At 40.6% G+C, this 22,675-nt stretch overlaps 1 protein-coding gene across 8 annotated transcripts in view; it reads left to right on the plus strand.

Moving 5' to 3' along the window:
• The window catches only part of LOC109713977, a 100,051-nt gene that overhangs the window by 57,801 nt on the left and 19,575 nt on the right, over positions 1 to 22,675 (plus strand). For 5 of the 8 annotated variants that reach the window (XR_002217229.1, XM_020238310.1, XM_020238313.1 and 2 more), the window contains 2 exons: positions 18,574 to 18,698; positions 20,807 to 20,858. Coding sequence is in view for 7 of the 8 variants with exons in the window: in XM_020238310.1 (XP_020093899.1) it covers positions 18,574 to 18,698; positions 20,807 to 20,858 (177 nt within the window). In the remaining variant the exon portion in view is untranslated. Of the gene's footprint in view, positions 1 to 7,140; positions 7,424 to 18,303; positions 18,396 to 18,573; positions 18,699 to 20,806; positions 20,859 to 20,941; positions 21,098 to 22,675 lie in introns of those variants that run through there. The other 3 variants (XM_020238312.1, XM_020238316.1, XM_020238317.1) reach the window with 3 other exon arrangements.

The raw sequence follows: 22,675 nt of genomic DNA on the forward strand, positions 1-22,675 counted from the left end.
GACCACTATCATCCTAACCGCACATCTTTTCATCCAACGGCCGAAAACTCAATAGTACCAAGGGCTCGGTACTATTGATAGTATAGTAGCATAATTCTATATATATATATATATATTCGAGCTTTTCGAGCTTTTCGAGCCTAATTCGAACGAGCCGAGTAATACTCAAGCTCAGCTTGAAATGAATTTCGAGCCTTTTATTTTGTTCAAGCTCGGCTCATTTAATTTCTAGTCGAGCTCGAGCAAGCCGAATATCGAGCCGAACACGAGTCGAACGTGAGCCGGCTCGCTCGTTTGCCAGCCCTACGTAACTCGCCGGAAGTCCCGAAAATCTCACTAGGACTCCGTCGGGACCCACGAAGTGTCCCGGCAGTCACCGACTCGTGCCACGAGTCACCCGCTGCCACCAAACACATCGTTTTGGATGTCTTAGCAGCAAACACAAGATCTCACATCGAAACAATTATCGTCGGATAACCGTTTCGATCCGGGTTTCCGAAAGTGTCGTTTTCGACACCAGAACCCACCGTCGCTCACCCGTAGTCTCCGAACCCCCGAAACAACGTAAGTGACCAGCCAAACAGGCTTAGCGACAAAGTATAGTATACTCGAACATCGTCGGGATGAATCCGAACCGAAATCGCGTTTCGTTGGCGAATTTTGCCGAAAAACGCACCGAAAATCGATATTCGATTTCCGCAAAGGCCTCGGACCTTGAACAATCAGTCTAGAGGTGACCTACTACCCACATGTACTTCCCAAAGCAGCCATAAGATGCACAATTGCGTAAAACTCCCAACAACTACATAAAAGTGCATCATTTTATGTAGATAATGCGGTTTTGTGGTCCGCTACAGCAAGCTGAGGGCTTTCGAGGTCAGCCGAGGCATGTCCTGACAGGTCTCGGCATGCCGGAGGCCGTGCTCACGGTCAGCTCACTGTCGGAGGCGTGGGAGCGACCCAAAATTCAGCGAACTGTGCGCACTTGGGGAAAACCGCGCTGAATACGAAGATTCGGAGTCCGCTGATCAAAAGCGAGGTGAGCACTATGATTAGCACTGACCAGCGATCACCGTGCTCATTTTCGGAGGCATCGAAACAACCTCGGATTGCCGAAACAGTGTAGCCAACCCAGAAATACACAAAACTGGGTTAAAAAGCTTATCGGGCAAGGGGGAGCTAGGGTACGGCCGGTGGCGGCTCGGCGGCGGGCGCGCCATTGGCAGGCGGGTGCGGCCGACATGGGAAGGTTGCCACTCACTCTAGCCGGCGGCGGGAGGCAGCGGTGCAGTACTGGAGGCACCCAAGCTTGTACGGGCTGAGCTCGGGCTCAGGGTTCCACGTCGGCCTCTGCGGCGGTCGATGTTCCTCAGGGCGGCAGCGAGGGGTCGGCGGAGGTTGGAGAGTGGTCGATGGGGCAGCCTCGGGCGGCGGCGCTGGGGGAAGAGCCGCGGTGCTACCTTGGCCTGGACCAACTTGGTTGGCCGTAGGGCTGCTGCAGCCGTGACGGGGGAGCTTGGGAGTGGCAGCAACCGGCGAGGGAGGTCGCTGGGAATCCGAGGTGCTGCCAGAGAGGGGTTTTGGCGGTGGGTCGCGCGCGAGGCAGGGGAGAGGTGTGAGGTGGCTGGTTCAGTGAGGGTGGCAAGGGCTAGGGTTAGGTTCACCCATTGAAACCCTAGAGGCCTTTTTATAATGCCATGCATAACTGCATATAAGTTCCGCCGAAACTCAGTATTTTAAGTGGAGTCTCCGGGTAACAAGCGCTAACAACGCGATATACCGATGTACCCCACGTCGATTTTACGCGATCAGGTAACTAAAGTATAGGACTTTTTTGCGAAAGTTCCGTTTTGCCACTTTCGACCCTTCCCGAACATCATGCGAATTTAAGAAAATTCGTCCGTGATTTGGCAAAACGGACTGCGTAGCGCTCCAGCACAGTTGAAACATCGAAACTACAATTTTGTTTCGCCCCCATAGATTTTGTTCGCGATTGCAGCGACAAAACTGTCTTTCTCCTTTCCACCAAAGCCACACACACACACCACACACACACAATTATATATATATATATTATATATACTATTATATATATATATAATAATATTATTACTATATATATAGAGCTAGGTACTATACTATCTGTAGCACGGAGCGCTCCGTGCTACCAAGTTGTTTTCGATGATGCGGCTTCCAAATCGACGATCGGTTCTGTTAACTTGATCTACACTATTAAAAGTATTTAGAAACTAAATTTTATAATTTTTGATACAATTACCTATCAAACAGTAGTCTAAAATTAAACGGCTGAAATAAATCTCATAAAATGATGATAAAGATTTTAATTCAAGATTAGATATACTGATTTATTCTAAATAGTGAAAAGATTTTCTATAAAAATTTTCATCGAGATTTGGATTGTGTTTACCGTTTAATCTTCAAAACACACCACATCGGCCATTAAATATCTCAATTTTGAGATCTTTTGATCAATAGTCAAATGATGTCGGAAATCTGAAATTTAGTTTCAATACTTTCAATATGGTAGATCGAGTCTAACGAGGCGATCGTCGATTTGAAGCGCGGATCATCGAAAACAACTTGGTAGCACGGAGCCTCCGTGCTATGATAGTTAGTAGCCGGACTCTCTCTCCTTTCTCCTCTCGTCCCCCTCTCGCTCTCTTCTCCTCTCAATAATTATATACATATAGTATATATATCTTTAGGAGCACGAAGGGCTCTGTGCTCCTGAGAGCACATAAGATCTACTCTATATATATATATAGTAGGTCTTTTGTGCTATTAGGAGCACGGAGGCCTCCGTGCTCCTAAGTTGTTTTCGATGATGGAGTTTCCAAATCGACGATCAACTCCGTTGGACTTGATTTAGCGTATTTGAACTATCTAGAAAATAAATTTTGCGATTTTTCGACATCATTTACATGCCGATCGAAAGGGTTCAAAATCAACGGCTGAAAATAAAATCTCACAAAAAGTGGTGATATAGTATTAAAATTTTCGATCAGAGATATTGATCTTACTGTAAATAGTATAAAGAATTTTCTATCAAAATTTTATCTAATTTGAAAACTTCTACACCGTTAAACTTGCAAACGCTATACATCAACCATTAAAAATGATTAATTTTGAACCCTTTCGATCGGTAGGTAAATGATACCAAAAAATCGCAAAATTTATTTTCTAGATAGTTCAAATACGCAAGATCAAGTCTAACGGAGCCGTTTGCCGATTTGGAAACTCCATCATCAAAAACGGCTTAGAAGCACGGAGGCCTCCGTGCTCCTAATAGCACACAAGATCTACTCTATATATATATCAATTTGATTTCAAATTCAAATTTAACATTCGAATTTCCTTTATTTAGAATCTCAGATATTACATTATCATACATCTTAATATATTTGATTGTTGTACTAATTTCTCTTTTATTTAGTTTGCATGTTTGAAAAGTAATAAAAATTGATTAGTTAAGCTTTAGTATTTTTCTTGCTGAGTTTGCATATTTGAAATATGATGAAAATTGATTTGTTGTGTATTAATATTTGTTTTTTTTTTTTAAGATTTTATTGTTGTGTTGTTATAATTTATGTACATAAGAGTTAATTTAGTTGTTTTAGATTAAAATTTTTAATTATATAGGGATACAGTTGATTATTTTTCTAATTATTTTTATTATATTATCAAGTTATATAAGAGAATAATTTTTTTGTAAGTACGAGTGTATAGGAGATTAGTTTAATATTGGTGTAGAGTTTCAATAGTTTTCGGTTAAACAAACATATGAAGTGGGGAATTTCAGTTTTTACGCTAATGACTGTCTTCCAAACTAATAGCAGAACCGGGAAAACTTCACTTCTATAGTTATAGAAACAAATAGTGGAGAAGTAATTTACATATGACCGAAAGTTTACTTCAACTTGAACTTCACCTTCAATGAAGCAAGCCAACCCCAACTTCACCTTCAGTGAAGCAAGCCAACCCCAACTTCTCATGTTATTTACTTATTATATTTTACTCTTGGTGAGATGACAATATGGAAGTTAGTTTTTTCCTCCATAAAAGTAACTTAGAATGACACCTAAATGCATCAAACTTCCAAGAAATAGGTTTTGTTATGACTTTTCAGTTCTTTATATATATATTTTGATCTATTTGAAAAGTTTGAAGACTTGAAAACCAAAATTCTGGAACTGAAACTGGAAATAACTAATTCTCTAAAATTGTTGTCATGCCACGAACCAAAGGCATAACAACATATCTGCAATTAATTTGTTACAGCTATGCTGGAGTACGAAACAAATGATGTCCAATTTAAACTGCTCAAAAATCCAAAATCTATAATTTTTGACTGACTAAACTGATCATTTTCTAATCAGAACATGCAAAATTTTGAAATATGATAAATCAATGTTCATTCTAATTTCAACAGTCTAATTAGTTTTGTACACATAGGCTGAATGGTGCGCTTTACCTATAATGTTCTCTCGTCCTTATCCCTCACAAGTTGATTATATTGCATATGGATAAGCAACCATACATTACATTGGTTGGATTAAGCATGCGATAATATCTAAATAATTAGAGATTAATTTGTAATCAGAAAGTACAATAATAGTGTCGCCCCCCGGGGTCCCTTTGAAGTTTAAGAATCAAAGCGGAAGAACAATAATAGGGGCACAGCAGACCGCAGGCGGAGTGTAAGGAAGTGAATTCTCGAAATCCGAGAGTTAGACTTCGTCCAGGATCGACTAATTGTCGAATGGGTAGGCTTCGGAGAAGCTAAAGATGTCCAAAACACAAAAAGTGCTGTGGAGTCGAGTCCGCGAGAGCAAAAAATGCAAAAATCTGCATTTGGCAGATCCTGCTCTCGGGGACCGGTCCCTGGCAGGGAAGGACCGGTCCCCGTAGTTGGTGGTTGCGGGGATGCGTGATGCAACCGGTCCCCAGGGCTGAGGAACCGGTCCCCGTAGGTGAAACCAGCGAGCAGAGGAAAATTTGGCTAAGTTCTGAGAATCCCACTTTCGGGAACCGGTCTCTTAGGCAAGGACCGGTTTCCCAGGGACCGGTCTCTCGGGCACGGACCGGTTCCCGTACGCGAGAATTGGAGAAATGCTCTCGGGGACCGGTCCTCCCGACCAAGGACCGGTCCCTCCGCGCGAAATTTGCCCAGGCAGCCTGGGCTGAGAGAAATAAAGTGGAGGTACTTTTATGCAAAATGCCATTGGGTTTTGAGCTTTGGAAATGAGGTCAAATGGACCTCTGGCACCATTAATGGTGGATCAAAGCTAGAGGCTAGGGTTTCATGGTGCTTTACCTAATGCTAACCCTAGGGCTCCAAATGGGGGCTTTTTGGAAATTTATGAGATTGATCTCATGTGAGGGCATCTAAACCTAATTGCTAGGTGTCCAAACGCGGGGGCGAAGGCGGATTAAGCATTCATCAAGCCGGTGAAAAGTTATCGGCAAAACAAGGCTGACCAAGCTTAGTTTCGACCTAGGAGGCCGAGACATCGTCGTAACGTTCGTTGGGAGGCGTTTCTAGAACCTCTACATCGACAAAGGTGGGGGGTGTCCATCCCGAAGCAACTGGGCTTCTCCCTATGTGTCACGCCCCGCGACCGCTACCAATTTGGTTCGGCCCGGGCGCGTCGAACAGACGCCGGACGGACAGCACCTCCCCTGTCTGCCCAAGGCTAACAACGAGATTGTGTACAACAAGTTTCCAGGAAAATAACTTGAATACATACACAATCGATAACTGCAACGAGAGCACAATCAGTGCAAAACGACCAAGAGCAAGATACAAGTATAGAACATACAAGTAATGATAAAGAGAGAGCATCTATCTATTACATTCACTCAGCCTTTTATAATACAATTTGATTATACATTGAACTTCCGAAACATAATAAAAGCTTACATCTTCCAAAATATAAACATTAGTTTACATTCATCCCAAAATACCTCACATCCTATACATCATCTACTCTCAAAGCATAAAAGGTGACTCTAATGCAGAAATAGGAAAGTAGACTAATGCAACTANTTTCATCATCTTTTCATCCACGCTAATGCCGGATTTAGCTCACGGCCCAACATAGCCTTTCGGGTTTCGTTTCCGCGCCTACGCGCACCAAATCGCCCGAATGCTCCCGAACTTCACCGAACTTCACCGGAACCTTTCAAATGGTCTTCCAACCAAATGTACACCGTAACTTCATGATTTTAGAAGTCCGGTACCTTACACTATGTCTAAGTATCTTTATGTGATTACATTTCATATATAGCATCATGCATGGTAGGGTGTTTAGATGTTACCTTACTACTCTTGCATATTCCTTGGTAATGCGTCATAGTGGGCTTGGCATGTAAACTTAGGAATGCATGAGATTGAGCTCTGTGACATAGAACCCTATAGAGATAAGTTAAACCATAACTTGATCTTGCATGGATGCGTATAGCGATATATGACTAGCATAGTCGGGGTAACTGCATTACGGCAAGTGACATGTATACCAAGTAAATAACTTGACGAGTGGCATATGTACACCAAGTAAACAACTTGACGAGTGGCATTAGAATTTAGTGTTAGAGAACACTTGTGGCATGGTAGTTCTAGTGACTAGATCTCCTCATTTGATGAGGAATGGATTTGGATTATACTCACACGTCTGTTCAGCGTTTGTGGCGGTCACTCCGCACAAGTAGTGCGCTCCGGAGTTTGGCACGTGAATCGATTGGGATAGCCTAGGTGGGGTCCCAAGGGATAGCCTACGTGGGGTCTCGCAGACAATTCCTCGGGTAGTTCGAGTCCCCCTTCATAGACGGATTTGAGATGTGAGTTGAGGGCGTGCCTATGGGCCAGCCAGATAATTGGGTAACAAACTCGAGAGTGTTATGCAAATTGGGCATATTGGGCATATTGTGCATATTGAGTATGGTAGAGTCGTATTCATACTCGATGTTGGTATTATAGCATGTTAGCGAATGCATGGCTATTTTGTTCATTCTTGAATTTCAAGGCATAGTAGAATATTGCATTTCCTTCAATATGTATTATTTACAGTTTTGGATATCTATCTATCTATCTGCTTATACCTGCTTAAACCTAATGGGAAGATCGGCGGAGTTGGCGGCTGAACCCACTGGGAACTATGGAAGATAGTTCTCACCCCACTTCATTCTAGGGCTGAGTGCGGGCGTGCCGGGCGAGGATCGCGGCAAAGGCATTGCGCCCGAGCAGTAGCTTAGCGGCTTCCATTTTGCATTAGAGTACCCTCGAGTACCTAGAGTTATGATGTATTTATACTTGGGAGTTGCTTATGTATTTTGGAGGAACATGTGTATATTCATTTTGCAAGTTACAAAATGTAGACTTGATGTAAAAGAATGGTTGAATGGATGTAATAGATAGACATATCTCTCTTTATTTACTTGTATGGCATACTTGTATCTTGCTCTTACTTGTTAGCACTAGTTGTGCTCCGTGCTTATCATGTATGTAATTGAATTATTCCCGGGCAATTCTATGTACATGATTCTGTTGTCGAGCCTTGGGCGGGGCAGGGGAGGTGCTGTTCGTCCGGCGTCTGTTTGACGCGCCTGAACCGAACCAAATTGGTAGCGGGCTCGGGGCGTGACACGGAGGAACCGAAGAGGGAGGGAGTGTTGTATAGCCTGGAGGATTCGGACGCCCATTTGTTGGTTTCAGGCGCCCGAAAGTGCTCGTTCCTGCAGGACAGCATGTTAGCATCTCTTATTCCTGGGGCTCATTATACCTATTCACCTCTTTATAAAAGCTTGAGATCGACCCCCTGAAAAGCTTTTTCACCCTTCTTCACAGAGAAGCCCATATTTTGCATTTTAGCCCCTCTAAATTCTCCAATTTGCACATTTTCACCTTAAGGACTGCAATTCTAGCAGAATTCCAGCAGCGATCTTCGACGCTTGGGCTCGTGTGCGACGTAGGAAGATCGGATTGCTGCGAAACTTGGTTTGGCGGTTAGCTAACTTCTTGGAGATTTCGTGAGGCCAATTTGATAGCAATTGATTGAGATTTGTTTGGTCAAATTGGTGTTCTTCTGAGCTGCTGGTGTTTTTGAGCTGAAATTGAGATTTTCTTGGTTTTTTTGATTCAATCTTTGGAGGAAGCTGGATTTCCTACCCGAGGATGTTGTTCCATCATACTATACTGGTTTTGAGACTTTTCTTCAACTGAATTGTGGATTGGAAGGTGAGTTTGACATTGTAATTGGAAGGATTTAAGCTTAATTACTGAAATTGAGGGCATTGATGCAACCTTGGTGTTTTTGTGTTTAGATCTTTAGAGAGGGGTCTTTGCTGATTCGTGGGTGCCCTTGGCTGAGCTTCTTTCAGCGGTTTTTCAGCCTTTGCCGGACTCGCACTAGAGGTGGGTTGATGTTAAGCTATCGGAAATTTCTGATTTCCTCCTAAGTCTAGATGTTGTCAGCATGTGTTTTTTTTGTAGCTTCATATATCATGTTAGTAGCTCGATTCGTAGATTTGCATTGTTATTAAATGAAATCTGAATTGGAGCTTGATATGTTAGTTTTATTATACATTTTGGACTTGGATTTGACTTAGGAGAAAACTATCGATTCTACACTGTCATTTTCTGAAACTACCAGATTTAGTTTAAGGAGTCGTAGTTTGTTGTATCACCATAGTTTGTGGGCGGTGGATACCCAGAATAGTGTAGAATGAAATTACGCTCGTGCTGGGATGCCGAGTAATTTTTACAGTAGTGTATAGACTGTTCCGGACTGTCGGGTGCCGTTGCGGTTGACGGTGGATCCAGATTGCTGTTTTTGCATCAGATTGTGCTGAGGGCACGTAGATTATGATTGTTAGACCAGTTTGACACTTTGATAGTGACTACAGCCTGTGAGAGCCTTAATGAACTTGGCAGAGATACTTGTAAACTCGGTTGGGTCGCGCCTACGAATGCCATTCCGGAATGAGGTTTCAGTGCGATGAGGTCGGAGTTTCTGTTTAGACAGTTTTTGAGCCAGCCACCGCCTGTGGGTGGTGTACGGCGTAGCTGGATACAGGCAGGGTGGGTTCGATTGGGCAGCCCGGGTGAGATAGTTAGTGACGCCTTTCTCTAACGTCAGTGAGGTTGTGACGTCAGTGGAGTCACTACCGTCCTATCGAACCTTGGTACTTGGACCGACTACTCTTAAAATACGGTGTAGCCTAGTTAGGCGGGACGGGTGTATTCATAGTCCCTAGAGAGTTTTCTCTACCGGCTATTCTTGAGCTACGGTGTAGCTTAGTTGGGCGGGACGGGTGTATTCAGTCCCTAGAGAGTTTTCTCCACCGGCTACTCTTAGGGGTGGTATACGGGTTCGTTTCGACAGGCGGGACGGGTGTGCTCACAGTTTCTAGTGAGATTGGGTCAGGACTTGCATTTTCTACAGATAGTGTTGGATCACAATAGTATAGTGGCATATAGCTGTAGAATTGTTCCAGCTTCCTTTATTATTTTTGAGCATACTTCTGTAGACATAGTGGGTGAGCCGTTGAGGTCGGTAGCGGTACCCACTGAGGACTACTTTTTATAGTAGTTCTCACACCCAGTTGGTGGACTCTTTTTGCAGAGCCTTCTTCTTCGGCTGCTGCTGTTGCGGATATAGACCGTGGAAAGAGAGTCGCGAGTTAGATCCCTTCCAGTGTTGCTGCTGATCTAGAGATATACCCGCTACAGGTAGTGTTAGTTTTGGTTCTTGTACATACTAATGTTAGATCCTTGCTGGAGCGAGTGCTTTTGTATCAGGATACTATCTATGTATGTTGAACCGATGGTGTTATATGTATTTCTTTTTATCAGCTCTATGCTACTGATTGTAGTATTGTATGATTACAGGTACATGTACAGCTATCGCTTCGTATACAGGAGAAATTCCTTTGTATACGGCTGGTCTGTTAGCGTGCCCGGGAAAACGAGTAATCCAGGGCATGATAAGTAACTGCCATGTCGGCCCGCAGACCTCAGGCCTGTGCCACTATCGTTCTAACCTGCATATAACCCTGGCATAAGCTCCTGGGCTCTTGGGCTCACGGGCTGGCGCTCTCAACCACTTTTTCGGAAAAGTACACGATTGCGGTGGCCAATCAGCTGGTGTACGTGAAATGCGTACAAGCAGTGCTGATCGATGCTGATATGCTTAATAGCCAACCGTCGGCAACTAGTTGACAATCCTACCCCTCAGGGTATGCCGACCGTATAGGTCATTAAGTACAAGAGTCACGAACCGACCGAATAGGTCACCACTGATATCTCTACATCTAGATCATGATGATAAGTACGGAAAGTAACGAAGTAGAGTAATAAGTAAGAAGTTAAAGGGTGCTAGACTCATAACATGATATGCAAGGTAATAAGGAGAGGGTGGAGAGAACGTCACCGAGAGTGCACCACTGTACCGACTTCGGATCGAAATACCTACCTGTATGAATATCGCGCCTATCTTCCGACCGTGGAAGATCGTCAACCGGAGCTACGGAGGGTCCACCGGGTTAGTATCTAACCCACATATAAGGAACGCTAAACCCACAACCCACAAATAATTCTACGGGGTTTGGTTTCCCAAAATCGATTACTGTAACTCGTCGGGAGTCCAGAAAATCGAACTGGGACTCCGCCGGGACCCACGAAGTGTCCCGGGACTCACCGACTCTCGCTATGAGTCACTCGCTGCCACAAAACACCATAATAAAGGTGTCTTGGCAGCAAACATGAAGACTCATATTGAAACCATTATCGTCCGATAACCATTCCGATCCGGGTTCCCGAAAGTGTCGTTTTCGACCCAGGAACCCACTGTCGCTCACCCGTCGTCTCCGAACCCCCGAAACGATGTAAGTGACTAGCCAACCAGGCTCAGCGACAAAGTAAAGAATACTCGGACATTGTCCCGAAATCGATATTCGATTTCCACAAAGGCGTCGGACTTTGGACAATCAGTCAAGAGATCATCCGCCACCCTCACGCACTGCCCACAGCAGCCACGAAGTGTACAATTGCATAAAAGCCCTTACTAATACATAAAATCACATTATTTTATGTAATTTTCGGGGTTTTACGGTTCGATAATGCAAACCGAGGGCTTTTGAGGTCAGCCAAAACACGTGCTGATAGGTCTCGACATGTCGGAGGCCGTGCTCACGGTCCAGAGCACAGAGGCTCACTGTGGAGAGCGTGGGAGCGACCCGAAGTTCAGCAAACTATGCGCACTGAACTTAAATCGCGCTTATTCCACAAACCAGGGGCTCGGTGACCCTAATGGAGATGAGCACGATGATCAGCACTGATCAAGGACCATCGTGCTCACTTCCGGAGGCATCGGGGTGGCCTTGGATTACCGGAACAGTGCTCGCAACACAAAACTTTGCAAAAATAGCACTTAATTGGCTTACCGGGCAGGAGGGAGCTAGGGCATGGCCGACGGCTGCTTGGCGGTGGGCGTGCCGGCGGCAGGTGGGTGTGGCCGGTGGGGGGGGAGGCCGAGGCTCGCGTTGGCCGGTGGCGGGAGGCGGTGGCGTCAACGGCGACGGAGCAACCCAAGCCTGCACGGGCTCGGTTCGGGTTCAAAAGTTCAAAGCGGCCTCGGCGGCGGTCGGGGAGCTACGAGGCGGCGATAATAGGTCGTCGGAGGTTAGAGGAGGGCGGCCAAGGTAGCCCCGAGCGGCGGCAGCGTGAGGGAAAGGAGCTGGGGTATCCTCGGCCCGAGCTTGCCCTAGGTGGCCGCAGACTGCTAGGGGTGGCCGCAGGCTGCCAGGGGCGACGTGCGGCGACTGGCGGGGGAGGTCACTGAGGGTCGGGGGCACAGCAAGAGGAGGAGCTCGAGGATGAGGGGCCTTTTTGGTTGTGCTCGGACAAAGATAGAGAGAGGTTGTGGTGGAGAAGATGGAGAGGAAGGTGAAGTGTAATGACCTGATCCGCTAGCAATAATAACTCGTTGGGCCAAAACCACCGGCCTAAAATGCTTAAGCTCAGTTGTTATGTCTAGCCCAATCAAGCTTATATACTCCCCCATCTAGTCATAACTACGCGATGTGGGACTATTGGAGTGTCACAGACTCTCCCCGTTTAGGCCCTAACTTTCTCGTCAACCCTAAACACACACACACAGCCCAAGATCATCAGGCGATGTGAGACTTGTCTCGTTGACCTTTGTCATTTCGACCATAACTTTGCTTGTCAATCACCGAACCTGACTTAGTCTGTCATTCCGACCTTGGCTCAGCCAAGACTCATCTCACACTTCCGGCTGGTGAACTGGCTCTGATACCAAGTGTAACGACCCGACCCGCTAGCAATAATAACTCGTTGGGCCAAAACCATCGGCCCAAAATGCTTAAGCCCAGTTATTATATCAAGCCCAATCAAGCTTATATACTCCTATATCTAGTCATAACTATCCGATGTGGAACTATTGGAGTGTCACATAAAAATGGTGCAGTTGGCGGTTGGCCGGTGGCGGGTATAACGACCAAGCCCACTAGCAATAATAACTCGTTAGGCCCAAACACTGGCCCAAAATGCTTAAGCCCAGTTATTTTTACTAGTGTCTAAGTCTTTTATATACTCAATCACATCCCCATTCCTATCCGATGTGGATTATTGGGGTGTGACAGACTCCCCCCGTTAAGGCCCTGACGTTCTCGTCAGTCCAATCACACACACAGCCCAAGATTACCAGGTGATGTGAGACTCGTCTTGCTAACCTTGTCATCCAGACCCTGGCATAGCCGGTCATCTTGTCATTCAGACTCCGGCATAGCCTATCACCTTGTCTTTCAGACCTTGGCTCAGCCGAGACTCACCACATATTTCCTGTTGGTGAACTAGCTCTGATATCAAATATAACGACCCAGCCCACTAGCAACAATAACTCGTTGGGCCCAAACACCAGCCCAAATGCTTAAATCCAGTTATAATTATTAGTGTCTAAGTCTCTTATATATCCAATCACATCCCCATTCCTATCTGATGTGGGATTATTGGGGTGTGACAATTGGGGTGTGACAGCCGGGGAGTGCGCTGTGCACGCGGGTGAGGAAGGAGGGGCAGCTGGGGGTTAGCTGAAGCTAGGGTTAGGGTTTTCCTCCATGAAAACCCTAGTTAGCTAATATATACAAGGTGGTATACTTGCAAATAAGCCCACCAAAGATTAGTATTTTTAGACGAGTCCCTCACAGTGCGAGTAAATCGCGTGGATGTACCTCCACGTTTGAAATCATGCAAAACGGTACATGAAATATAAGGGGGTTTTGCGAATTTTCCGTTTTGCCACTTTCGACCCCTTCTCGATCCTCACGCAATATCAGGAGATCTGTTCGTCAGATTTGCGAACGGATTGCGCCAGCGCGTTCAGCACGTCCGAGGCATCGCCATCACTATTTTATTTCGCTCGATTTGGTCGCCGATTTGCGACGAAACCCATCCCCTTTGAAATCCACATATATATCCTTATATACACACACACACACACACACACACATATATATATATAGAGTAGGGCTACTATACTCTTATGAGTATAGAGCTCTTTGTACTCATAAGTTATTTTCGATGTTGGGGTTTTCGAATCGACGATCCACACCGTTAAACATGATCTAGAGTATTTGAAACTTCTAGAAAATAAATTTCGTAATTTTTCGAAATTATTATAAAGTCCATTAAGCGGGTATAAAATGAACGGTTAAAATCGAACGACATCCTAAAAATGGATGATCGGATCCTTTAATTTAAGATCGGAGTTATTGATCTTTATTTAGGTAGTGAATAGAATTTTCTATCAAAAATTCAACCTATTCCAATTATTTTACACCGTTAAACTAGCAAATATCGCATACCGGCCGTTAAAAATTGTCAATTTTGTGAGCTTTTGATCGTAAGGTAAATGATATTGAAAAATTATAAAATTTGATTTCTAGAAGTTTTAAATACTCTAGATAATGTTTAACGGTATGGATCGTCGATTCGGAAGCTCTATCATAAAAAACAACTTATGAGTACGAAGGCGATCGTTCTCATAAGAGTATAGTAGCCGGACTCTATATATATATATATATATATATATATATATAGAATCCGGCTGTGATACTATCAATAGCACGAAGTATTTGGTGCTATCAAAGTTTTCTGCCGTTAGATATACCTTTTTATCATTTTCATTCGTTCGATTATACTATTCAACAAACCACTCACTCAACTCTAGGGGGTCCACATCATCCTATCCGCACATCTTTTAATCCAACGGCAAAAAACTTAATAGCACCAAGTCATTGGTGTTATTAATAGTATTTCAGCCTAGTTCTATATATATATATATATATCAAATTATATATCAATTTCAAAATTCAAATTTGAATTTCTTTTATTCAAAATCTCAGATGTTACAAACAGTGACTGGGTTTTACTCCAAAGCTTAATGTCAGAAATTGAGTTTTGAATAAAACTTATTTTACAAACAGAACTGAGAAATAGAATGCTGACTAAAATATATTTATTCTAAAAAACTGGAATTTCAGTAAGATTGTTTGTGGGAACTAATTATATGAATGATCTGTTGGTAATGTCTGAAACACATATGAAAGGCACCTGAATCTGTGAACATAGAGCAAAGGCACTTGAAGGTCTGTCAAAATAGCACACAAAGGTGCATCAAAATAGCTCTTGAAGGCGCATAAAAATAGCACTAGGAGGCACATAACAAAATCGTGTCTTATTTCTATCACAAAATTCATGTTGACATGGACGACAAAAGTTATATGATTTTACAAATACATTTTAGTCATTAGTAGAGCAAAAGTGGTTTTTGTTTTTTTTTTTTTTTTCCTGAAACCACTCAATAGTCAGAGTGAAATCTTTAAAATCCTTCTCTTTGAATAATTCATAATTCATATAGGCATGCTTAATCCTTACTTTTGAGAAAACTATATCAAACTAATGGAACATAATTTGATCAACAGCCTATATGGATTTGACAACAAATGTGATCAACAACATACAATATAATTATTCTCCGAAGAATTCAACAAGAGTAGAGATGGAATAATCAATTTCTTGGGATTTAAAGAAGAGTTGATGGAGGCCAAAAGAGAAAGATAAGGCAGCTACTGAAGCAAAACGATGTGGAAGGGGGATTTACATGATGGAGAGTTAATACAAAAATATTGAAATTTGGGTTAAAAATATCTAAAAATTTGCTAATAAATCAATAAAGAGCAAAATCATCATTTTTGTGCAAAAACTGGTAACGTACTAAAAATTTGCAATAATTTTTTTCATTTGGTATCGGATTCGTTGGGAAGCTTATTCCATATAGAATCCAATGAGCATATATTTGAATGCTAAATAATCACATTTATTTTCTTCAGAGTAAGGATTAAAGTGTCGTAGCATGGAAGCGTGCCGGTTGTCGCCTAGCACGGTATGGCATAGGCACGCCTCTGTTTCGACACGTGGCACGCTTGCGTGCCGATGGATACGCATATCCTCCTAGTTGCACGCTTTGGTATGATTTTTTTGTTCCCAATAAACTCTTATAACCCTATTTTGAAATATTTAGAAAAATAATTATAAATATTAGCTATGTATAGCTTACTACACTGAGCAATTAATATAATAGTAGCTATTTTATGTATGTAAAGTAAAATATAAATATAGTTCATAGAGAATAAAATAAAAAATTGAGTAACTTTGAAAATTTTTTTATTTTACCTTTTTTGAGAAATTTAAAAATTACAAAATACAAAATTAGAGAAAAATTTTTTTCTTAAAGTTTTTATGGAATTTGTAAGATTCAATAATATTGATTCGATGAGAGACCGAATGATGACTAGATTAACTAGAGTAGCACTACAATTGCTCAAATAATTTCTTTTAATTTTGAATCTATTAAAAATATTTATTAAAATTTTGAAAAGAATTTATTTTTTAGTAAAATTTTTAAGAAAAATTGTGAAATCTATCCATAAAAGTTTAATAATAAATCATATGATGAACAATTAAGCAAATTCAAATATCAATTGCTTCAATTATTTTTTTATTTTATTAGTATTTTCCATCTTCTAAATCCAAAAACAGAATTCTCAAAGATAAAAAAATTTTGTCGTAAATCTCATACGCAATGCTAGATTTATCAAAAATAATTAAAAATTGGACTACATAATAACTTAATGAAGTAGATATTTTTTAAAAAAATTTTGTAAACTATAAATAAAAATTTGCATAATTTTAAATTTTTTTCCAAACAGGAACTTTACAAGTTAGAAATATTCAAAATGTATGAACTAATTTTAAAATTTAAAATTTTATTTATCTAAAAAGTACATCTTCGACTTGCTATTTCTTTGCCTTTTCTCTTAAGATCGAAGTGATCAAAGTAGAAATAAAGTAGAAATAGAAGGAATTGGAGGAAGAAATTAGAGAAACAATTATAATAAGAAAATGGAGGAAAAATAGAAAGAAAAAAAAAAAGAAGAGGAAGAGATTATGAGAAGAAAAGAAAAGACTAAAAGAGCGAGTTGAGGGGAAGAAAAGGTAGAACAGAGAGAGAGAGAGAGAGAGAGAGGGATCCGTGTAGGGCAAAATAAAGAAATCCAAAAGTAGGTACAAAGCGAAAAAAAGAGGTTAAAACTTAAAAAGCTGTGTGCCCATAGAGGCACACAGCGGTGCTGTGCTGCGATGCCCCTTGGGTATTGTGTTGTCTCGCACAATATCCTTTGGGTATCGCGGCATGGTGGTTCTAAGAAAGAACCCCCCCACCCCTCTCCCCGTGTATCGTGCCCCTTAATTGGTGGCACGATACATATCGCTCCGTGCCGACCGGCATGGTGGATACTTTAAACCTTGCTTTAGAGTATCAAAACTTCTCAGCATTACTCTAATCCAACTAGGATAAAACACAAGTAGGATTATTAAAACAGATAGGATCAAGATAGGAAAATCTTAAATCCATAATTCTAGTAGATCAAATCTGATAAATTTCCTTGCCAAAATTTCAACTCAAAATCAAATTCGTTCCCACATATGGAATCCCGATTATTTATGAATCTTAATCAAAATTAATATTGCACCAAATATGTAAGCTTATCAAAATTCAAAATAAAAATCTGCCTCATCGATCATTAACTAAATATCAATATAATAAAATAATAGTAGATCATGGGTTGGGGTACTGCAACTTTTGAAACCAAAACTCTGGGAATATGTGCTTTGAGTAGGGTATAGTTAAATTAAAGCCCAGAAATAGAAACTTCATCTGACTATTGATATTTACATATGTTTGACATTTTCCCTTCTACTTTTGTTATCGATATCACATTATTGTTCTAGTTCCCTTCTGTCCTCTCGAACATGATTCATAGCCAACCTGATGCTCTCTTTAGGATCACTCGAGTCAATCATGAACCAATGTTAATTTGTCAATTCATATATTCTGAGATTGTAACTTAATCCTTCCTAAGTTTCCTTTTATACCTCCAAAATTTTTTAGCAAATTTCATTTCTTTCAATTTTTCTCAGCCAATCACAATTTCCCGGGATAAAGTTTGTTTAATTACACCACCATCATCTCATCACAACTGCAACTATAATGTCAGTAGCATTCTGCTACTGCCTTCTTATCTAGTTCAACATCCTCCCGACCTTTGACTATCATATTTTCTGTTCATAATCAACAAATGTTTCTTCTTTGTTCAGTTTCTCTTCTCTTACCCTTTGTTTGGACGTTGGAATAAGTTATCATTGGATAACTTATTCGGTAGAGGATTTTCTTATGAAATTGGAAGCAAAGGAGTTTGTTATCTCTTATTCTTTAAAAATAGCTTGAAGGTGGACTATGGTATTCCATCCCAGACATTTGATTGCACTCTTCATATACCAAATATTAAAAGCTTTTTGAGTAAATCAAAGAAATATCCTGGATAAGGTGTTCTTGCATCACGTATTGTTGAACCTTGAACAGAATCCAACAGGATTTATGGTTTAAACATATAGATTTTGATCACTAGTAATACGTTGTGTCTCTCCAGGCTTTGGTTTTTGTTAAGACATTGTTGGAAGCAACATAAATCTGACCCATTCCACCCCTACCTTTGTAAAACAACTGTTTGTCCTACAAGCAAGCTTAAGCTGCCAGGGAACATTGGTGTTTTAATATTTCATATTTAACGACTTTAACCACTATGATATTGGACTGGCTTTGTTTAGGCTTTACCAATGCTGTGGATGTAATGTTTCTGCATCAGGGCAAATCTTTTCCAAGATGCATAAGTATGCAATGATTGAAGAGTTGTAAGAAGATTATGGAGGTTGTGATGCCGAATGTTTCAAATATGAATCTCATGTCACCCACCATATGAGAGCTCCAAATTGAATTAGTCATTAGAAATACACATGCTCAATAGTGGGTTTTCATTTTCTGTTTTCCTGTCCTTGTTTTCAACTATTGTCATGTTTCAGTATGAAGTCCAATACAGTAATATGACTATTGTTTTGAGGTGCTTCTCTTTGTGCAGGTTCAAATTGATTACTGGGCAAATGGTGAAGTGGTAGAGATAGCTGGTAGCTTTAATGGATGGCAACATCGGATCAAAATGGATTTGGATCCATCATCACAGTCAACAAATCCATCTGTATCCAGGTCTTTAATTTATATTTTCTCTAGTTGGTTTTGCTTAGTGTATGTGTACTATATATATATATATATATGTATAGAGTCCAGCTACTATACTCGTATGAGTACGATCGCCCTTGTACTCATAAGTCGTTTATGATGATAGAGCTTCCGAATCGACGATCCATACCGTTAAACATTATCTAGAGCATTTAAAACTTCTAGAAATCAAATTTCATAATTTTTCGACATCATTTACCTTGCGATCAAAAGGTCACAGAATTGACAATTTTTAACGGCCAGTATGGGATACTTGCTAGTTTAACGGTGTAAAAGAATTGGAATAGGTTGAATTTTTGATAGAAAATTCTATTCACTACCCCTAGATAAAGATCAACAACTCCGATCTTAAATTGAAGGATCCGATCATCTATTTTTAGGAAGTCGTTCGATTTTGACCGTTCATTTTATACCCGCTTGATAGACTTTATAATGATTTCGAAAAATTACGAAATTTATTTTCTAGAAGTTTCAAAAACTCTAGATCATATTTAACAAAGTGAATCGTCGATTCGGAAGCTCCATTATTGAAAACAACTTACGAGTACGAAGGGCTCTGTGCTCATAAGAGTATAGTAGCCCTACTCTACACACACACACACACACACACACACACACACTCAAATGTATGAAATTTGATTTCTAGACACTTCAAGTGATAAAGATCATGTTCAACGGTGCCGATTGTCGATTTGGAGTCTCCATCATCGAAAACAAATGGGTTGTAATGGAGCCTGTTTGCTATCGATAGTATTCTAGCTCAACTCTCTCTATATATATATATTAGTAAACAAAGATCTAATTAGGTTTAAAAAATGCTACTTGTACACCTAAAAGTAGTGTGTACATTTTACACCACCAATCCAAAGGTATAGACTACCCTTGGGTTTGTAATTTTTTTTCTTTTAAAAAAAGGAATTGATAAGTATTGCCCCTTGGATGCTAGGTGTGTAAGACTTGCACCCACTTTTTGGGTGTACATGTAGCAGTGCTCTTAAATTTGAGCACCTAGTTGCATGCTTGTAAGTTAACACCTTAAGATTCTTGACTCAATTACACCTGACATTCCCTATCCACTAACTGTTCTTTATGTAGAGAGCAATTAGTCGTGATAATAAGGTATTGGCACAGGGAAGGATCTATAATACCTCCCTATGCCCCTTGGCACAATCCTTCTTTTTTTTTTTTTTTTTTTTTTTCGTTCTTTCATTTTCGAGCATATAGTGTTACAGCATCAACTTAGCTGTATAACTAGCTAAGAAATGGTATGAACTCTTCAAGTCTACCAATAAGATTCAACTGCCATACCTCAACATTTAAATGTAGTTCAAAATAACTGACTATTTATCTTAGATACGTATTGGTTAAGCAATGTATATATTTTAGGTTCAACTTGGGTTCACTGGTTATTTATGGCAGTGGCTGTTGAAGTGCAGTTACGTAAAAATGTTATTCTAAATTATATGTCAGATCAAAACTAATTAGTACCATCCAACTCCACTCTTTGAATATGTTTGCACAGGCTAGTGGAACACATCCTTATTCTTTCACAGAGTTTAGTTCGGGTTCTTAATCTTCGTTCTTGGATGGAATTCCCATCCAAAATCTTTGATTTGTGCTTGGGGCGTTTGAGCATGAACTTAAAAGGAGTTTTAGAACTTATTAGTTTAAGTGAAGGATTGGAGTTCACATTGCAATTCATTGAAATTCAGGGACTACCATGCAATTTATATGCACTGGTATTTTCATGCTGTAGAAAAATGTAGCTATATTTACAATTTGATTAAAAATTAATTTTAGTAAATCCAATAATAATTATTGTGCTCTCAAAAATAAAAATAAATTGCACGGTAGTACTAGTGCATATAAATTGCTTATCGAAAAAAAAGAGTTGGTGTTTTCTCATTACTTCTTTTCATATTAGGGAATCCCATAAATCATAATCATAATGGTCCTCTCATGTCTTGTTTTCCCATGTGACATATTTCTTCTACTCTTTATGAACTGGAAATTCTTATCGTTTTTTCCTGAATCTTAAGATGACAATCCGATTGATTCTGATACATACCATCCAGGCAATCACTACACTGGACAACCATCTTGTGGCTTTATCCTGGAGTTTACGAGGTATGTTAAGCTTTTATTTCTTTATTTTTGTTTTGTTTTGACATTAATATTTCATAGCATATAAAGCAAGGATTTAAGTGCAGTGGCACGGGGTCATGCTAAAAACTAGCCAGCACAGTACGACACGGTGTGTGCTGGACCATGCCGTGCCGACACGTGCCGATCGCAAAAAATAGATGTGTGCCGGCACATAATGTCATAAAATATTTATTTTCTTTAGCAATAAAATATTCTAACAATTTATTATGTATCTTTATCAAACTTTGTAAACTTCATTGAGAAAATTATTTACTAATTTAAAGAATATAGGGTTTTGACTACTTTGGTGCTTGCTTCAACCTGTAGAGAGATCTTTTTAGTTTGCACACCAGACTTCCCTTCCTTGGCTGAACAAAATCTTGAGGCTGCTCTATATAAATTTCCTTAGCTAACTCCCGTTGAAGAAACATGGGCCGAATGTCAGTCTGCTGAAGCTTTGAATCAAACATAGTCACTATAGCTAAAGTATCCTAATGATGCGTGCTTCACCATCGGCGAGAAGACTTTATTAAAGTCAACTCTCTTTACTTGTGCATAGCCCTTAGCCGCTAACGGCGCCTTGCATTTTTTCTGTTCACCATCTACAACATGTTTTTTTTTTTTTGGTAGACCCACCTATAATCTCTTTTTCCTTTCGACAATTGAACCAGATGCCACATCCAATTCTTTTGTAGAGACTCCATCTCATCCACATAATAGCCATCCATCTTTCGTTATATTTGACCTGCATCGCCTCCTGGTAGGAAGTAGGATCACGTGATGTAACTAATGAAGTATAAGACACCACATCCTCCAACCTGTACTGTAATGATGGACAGATTTGTTTCCTTTATTTAGTGATAGAGTAGGGCTCCTCCGAAGTGCTTTCAACTAGATTAACCACTGTAACATGATCATCCTAATGGCGGCCCCGCTCGATCTGATCACCTACACCGCCTTGATGCTCAACCTGAATCTATATAGTTATCAACTGTTCTTTATGTTAAGCATCTTGCTAATCTTTTGGCAGCATAATATTTTTCGTCAAAAACCACGTCCTTGCTAATCACGTTCTTTTTAGCAACATGGTCCGACAGCTTGTATCCTCTAACTTCTTGCTTGTACCCAAGAAAGTTGCAAGGTCTTAACTTTGAGTCCAATTTCATAAGCTGACTCTCTTGGACATGGACATAAGCAGGACAACCAAGGGCTCATAATGAGGAATAGTCTGCAAGTTTACCTATCTATACTTCCGGTGTTTTGAGTTCGATCGCTATGGCTGGAAACCGTTTGATAACGTAGCACGCCATATCCACGGCTTTAGTCTAGAACTCCTTTGCAAATCCGCACATAACCTCATGGATATACCACGCTCTAGCAGTGTCTGATTCAGCGTTTTTGCTACCTTATTCTGTTGTGTGCTCCTTGAAACCCTATTTTGTCGTACAATACATTCATTCTTGTAGAATTTTTTAAACTCCCAAGAAGTGAACTCTGAACCTTTGTTTGTTCGATGAATTTTGATATATTTTTCCTTTCAGTTTGTTTATCTATCTCGTTTTTTCAATGTTTGACCGATGCGAGCACATCAAACTTCTCTTTCATGAAAGAAGACCCAAACCTTACAAAAAAAAATCATCAATAAATGTAACCAAATACTGTGCACCGCCTTTTGGAGCCACCGTAGCTGGTCTTGACACATCCACATGGATGTACTTACATTTGCCTGAGTTTAATGACTAGATGTCCTAAAACTCAGCAGTGTCTATTTTCCAAATAAATAATTCTAGTTAAGGAAC

Source organism: Ananas comosus, linkage group 8, assembly GCF_001540865.1.
Source record: "Ananas comosus cultivar F153 linkage group 8, ASM154086v1, whole genome shotgun sequence".
Taxonomy (NCBI): Eukaryota; Viridiplantae; Streptophyta; class Magnoliopsida; order Poales; family Bromeliaceae; genus Ananas; species Ananas comosus.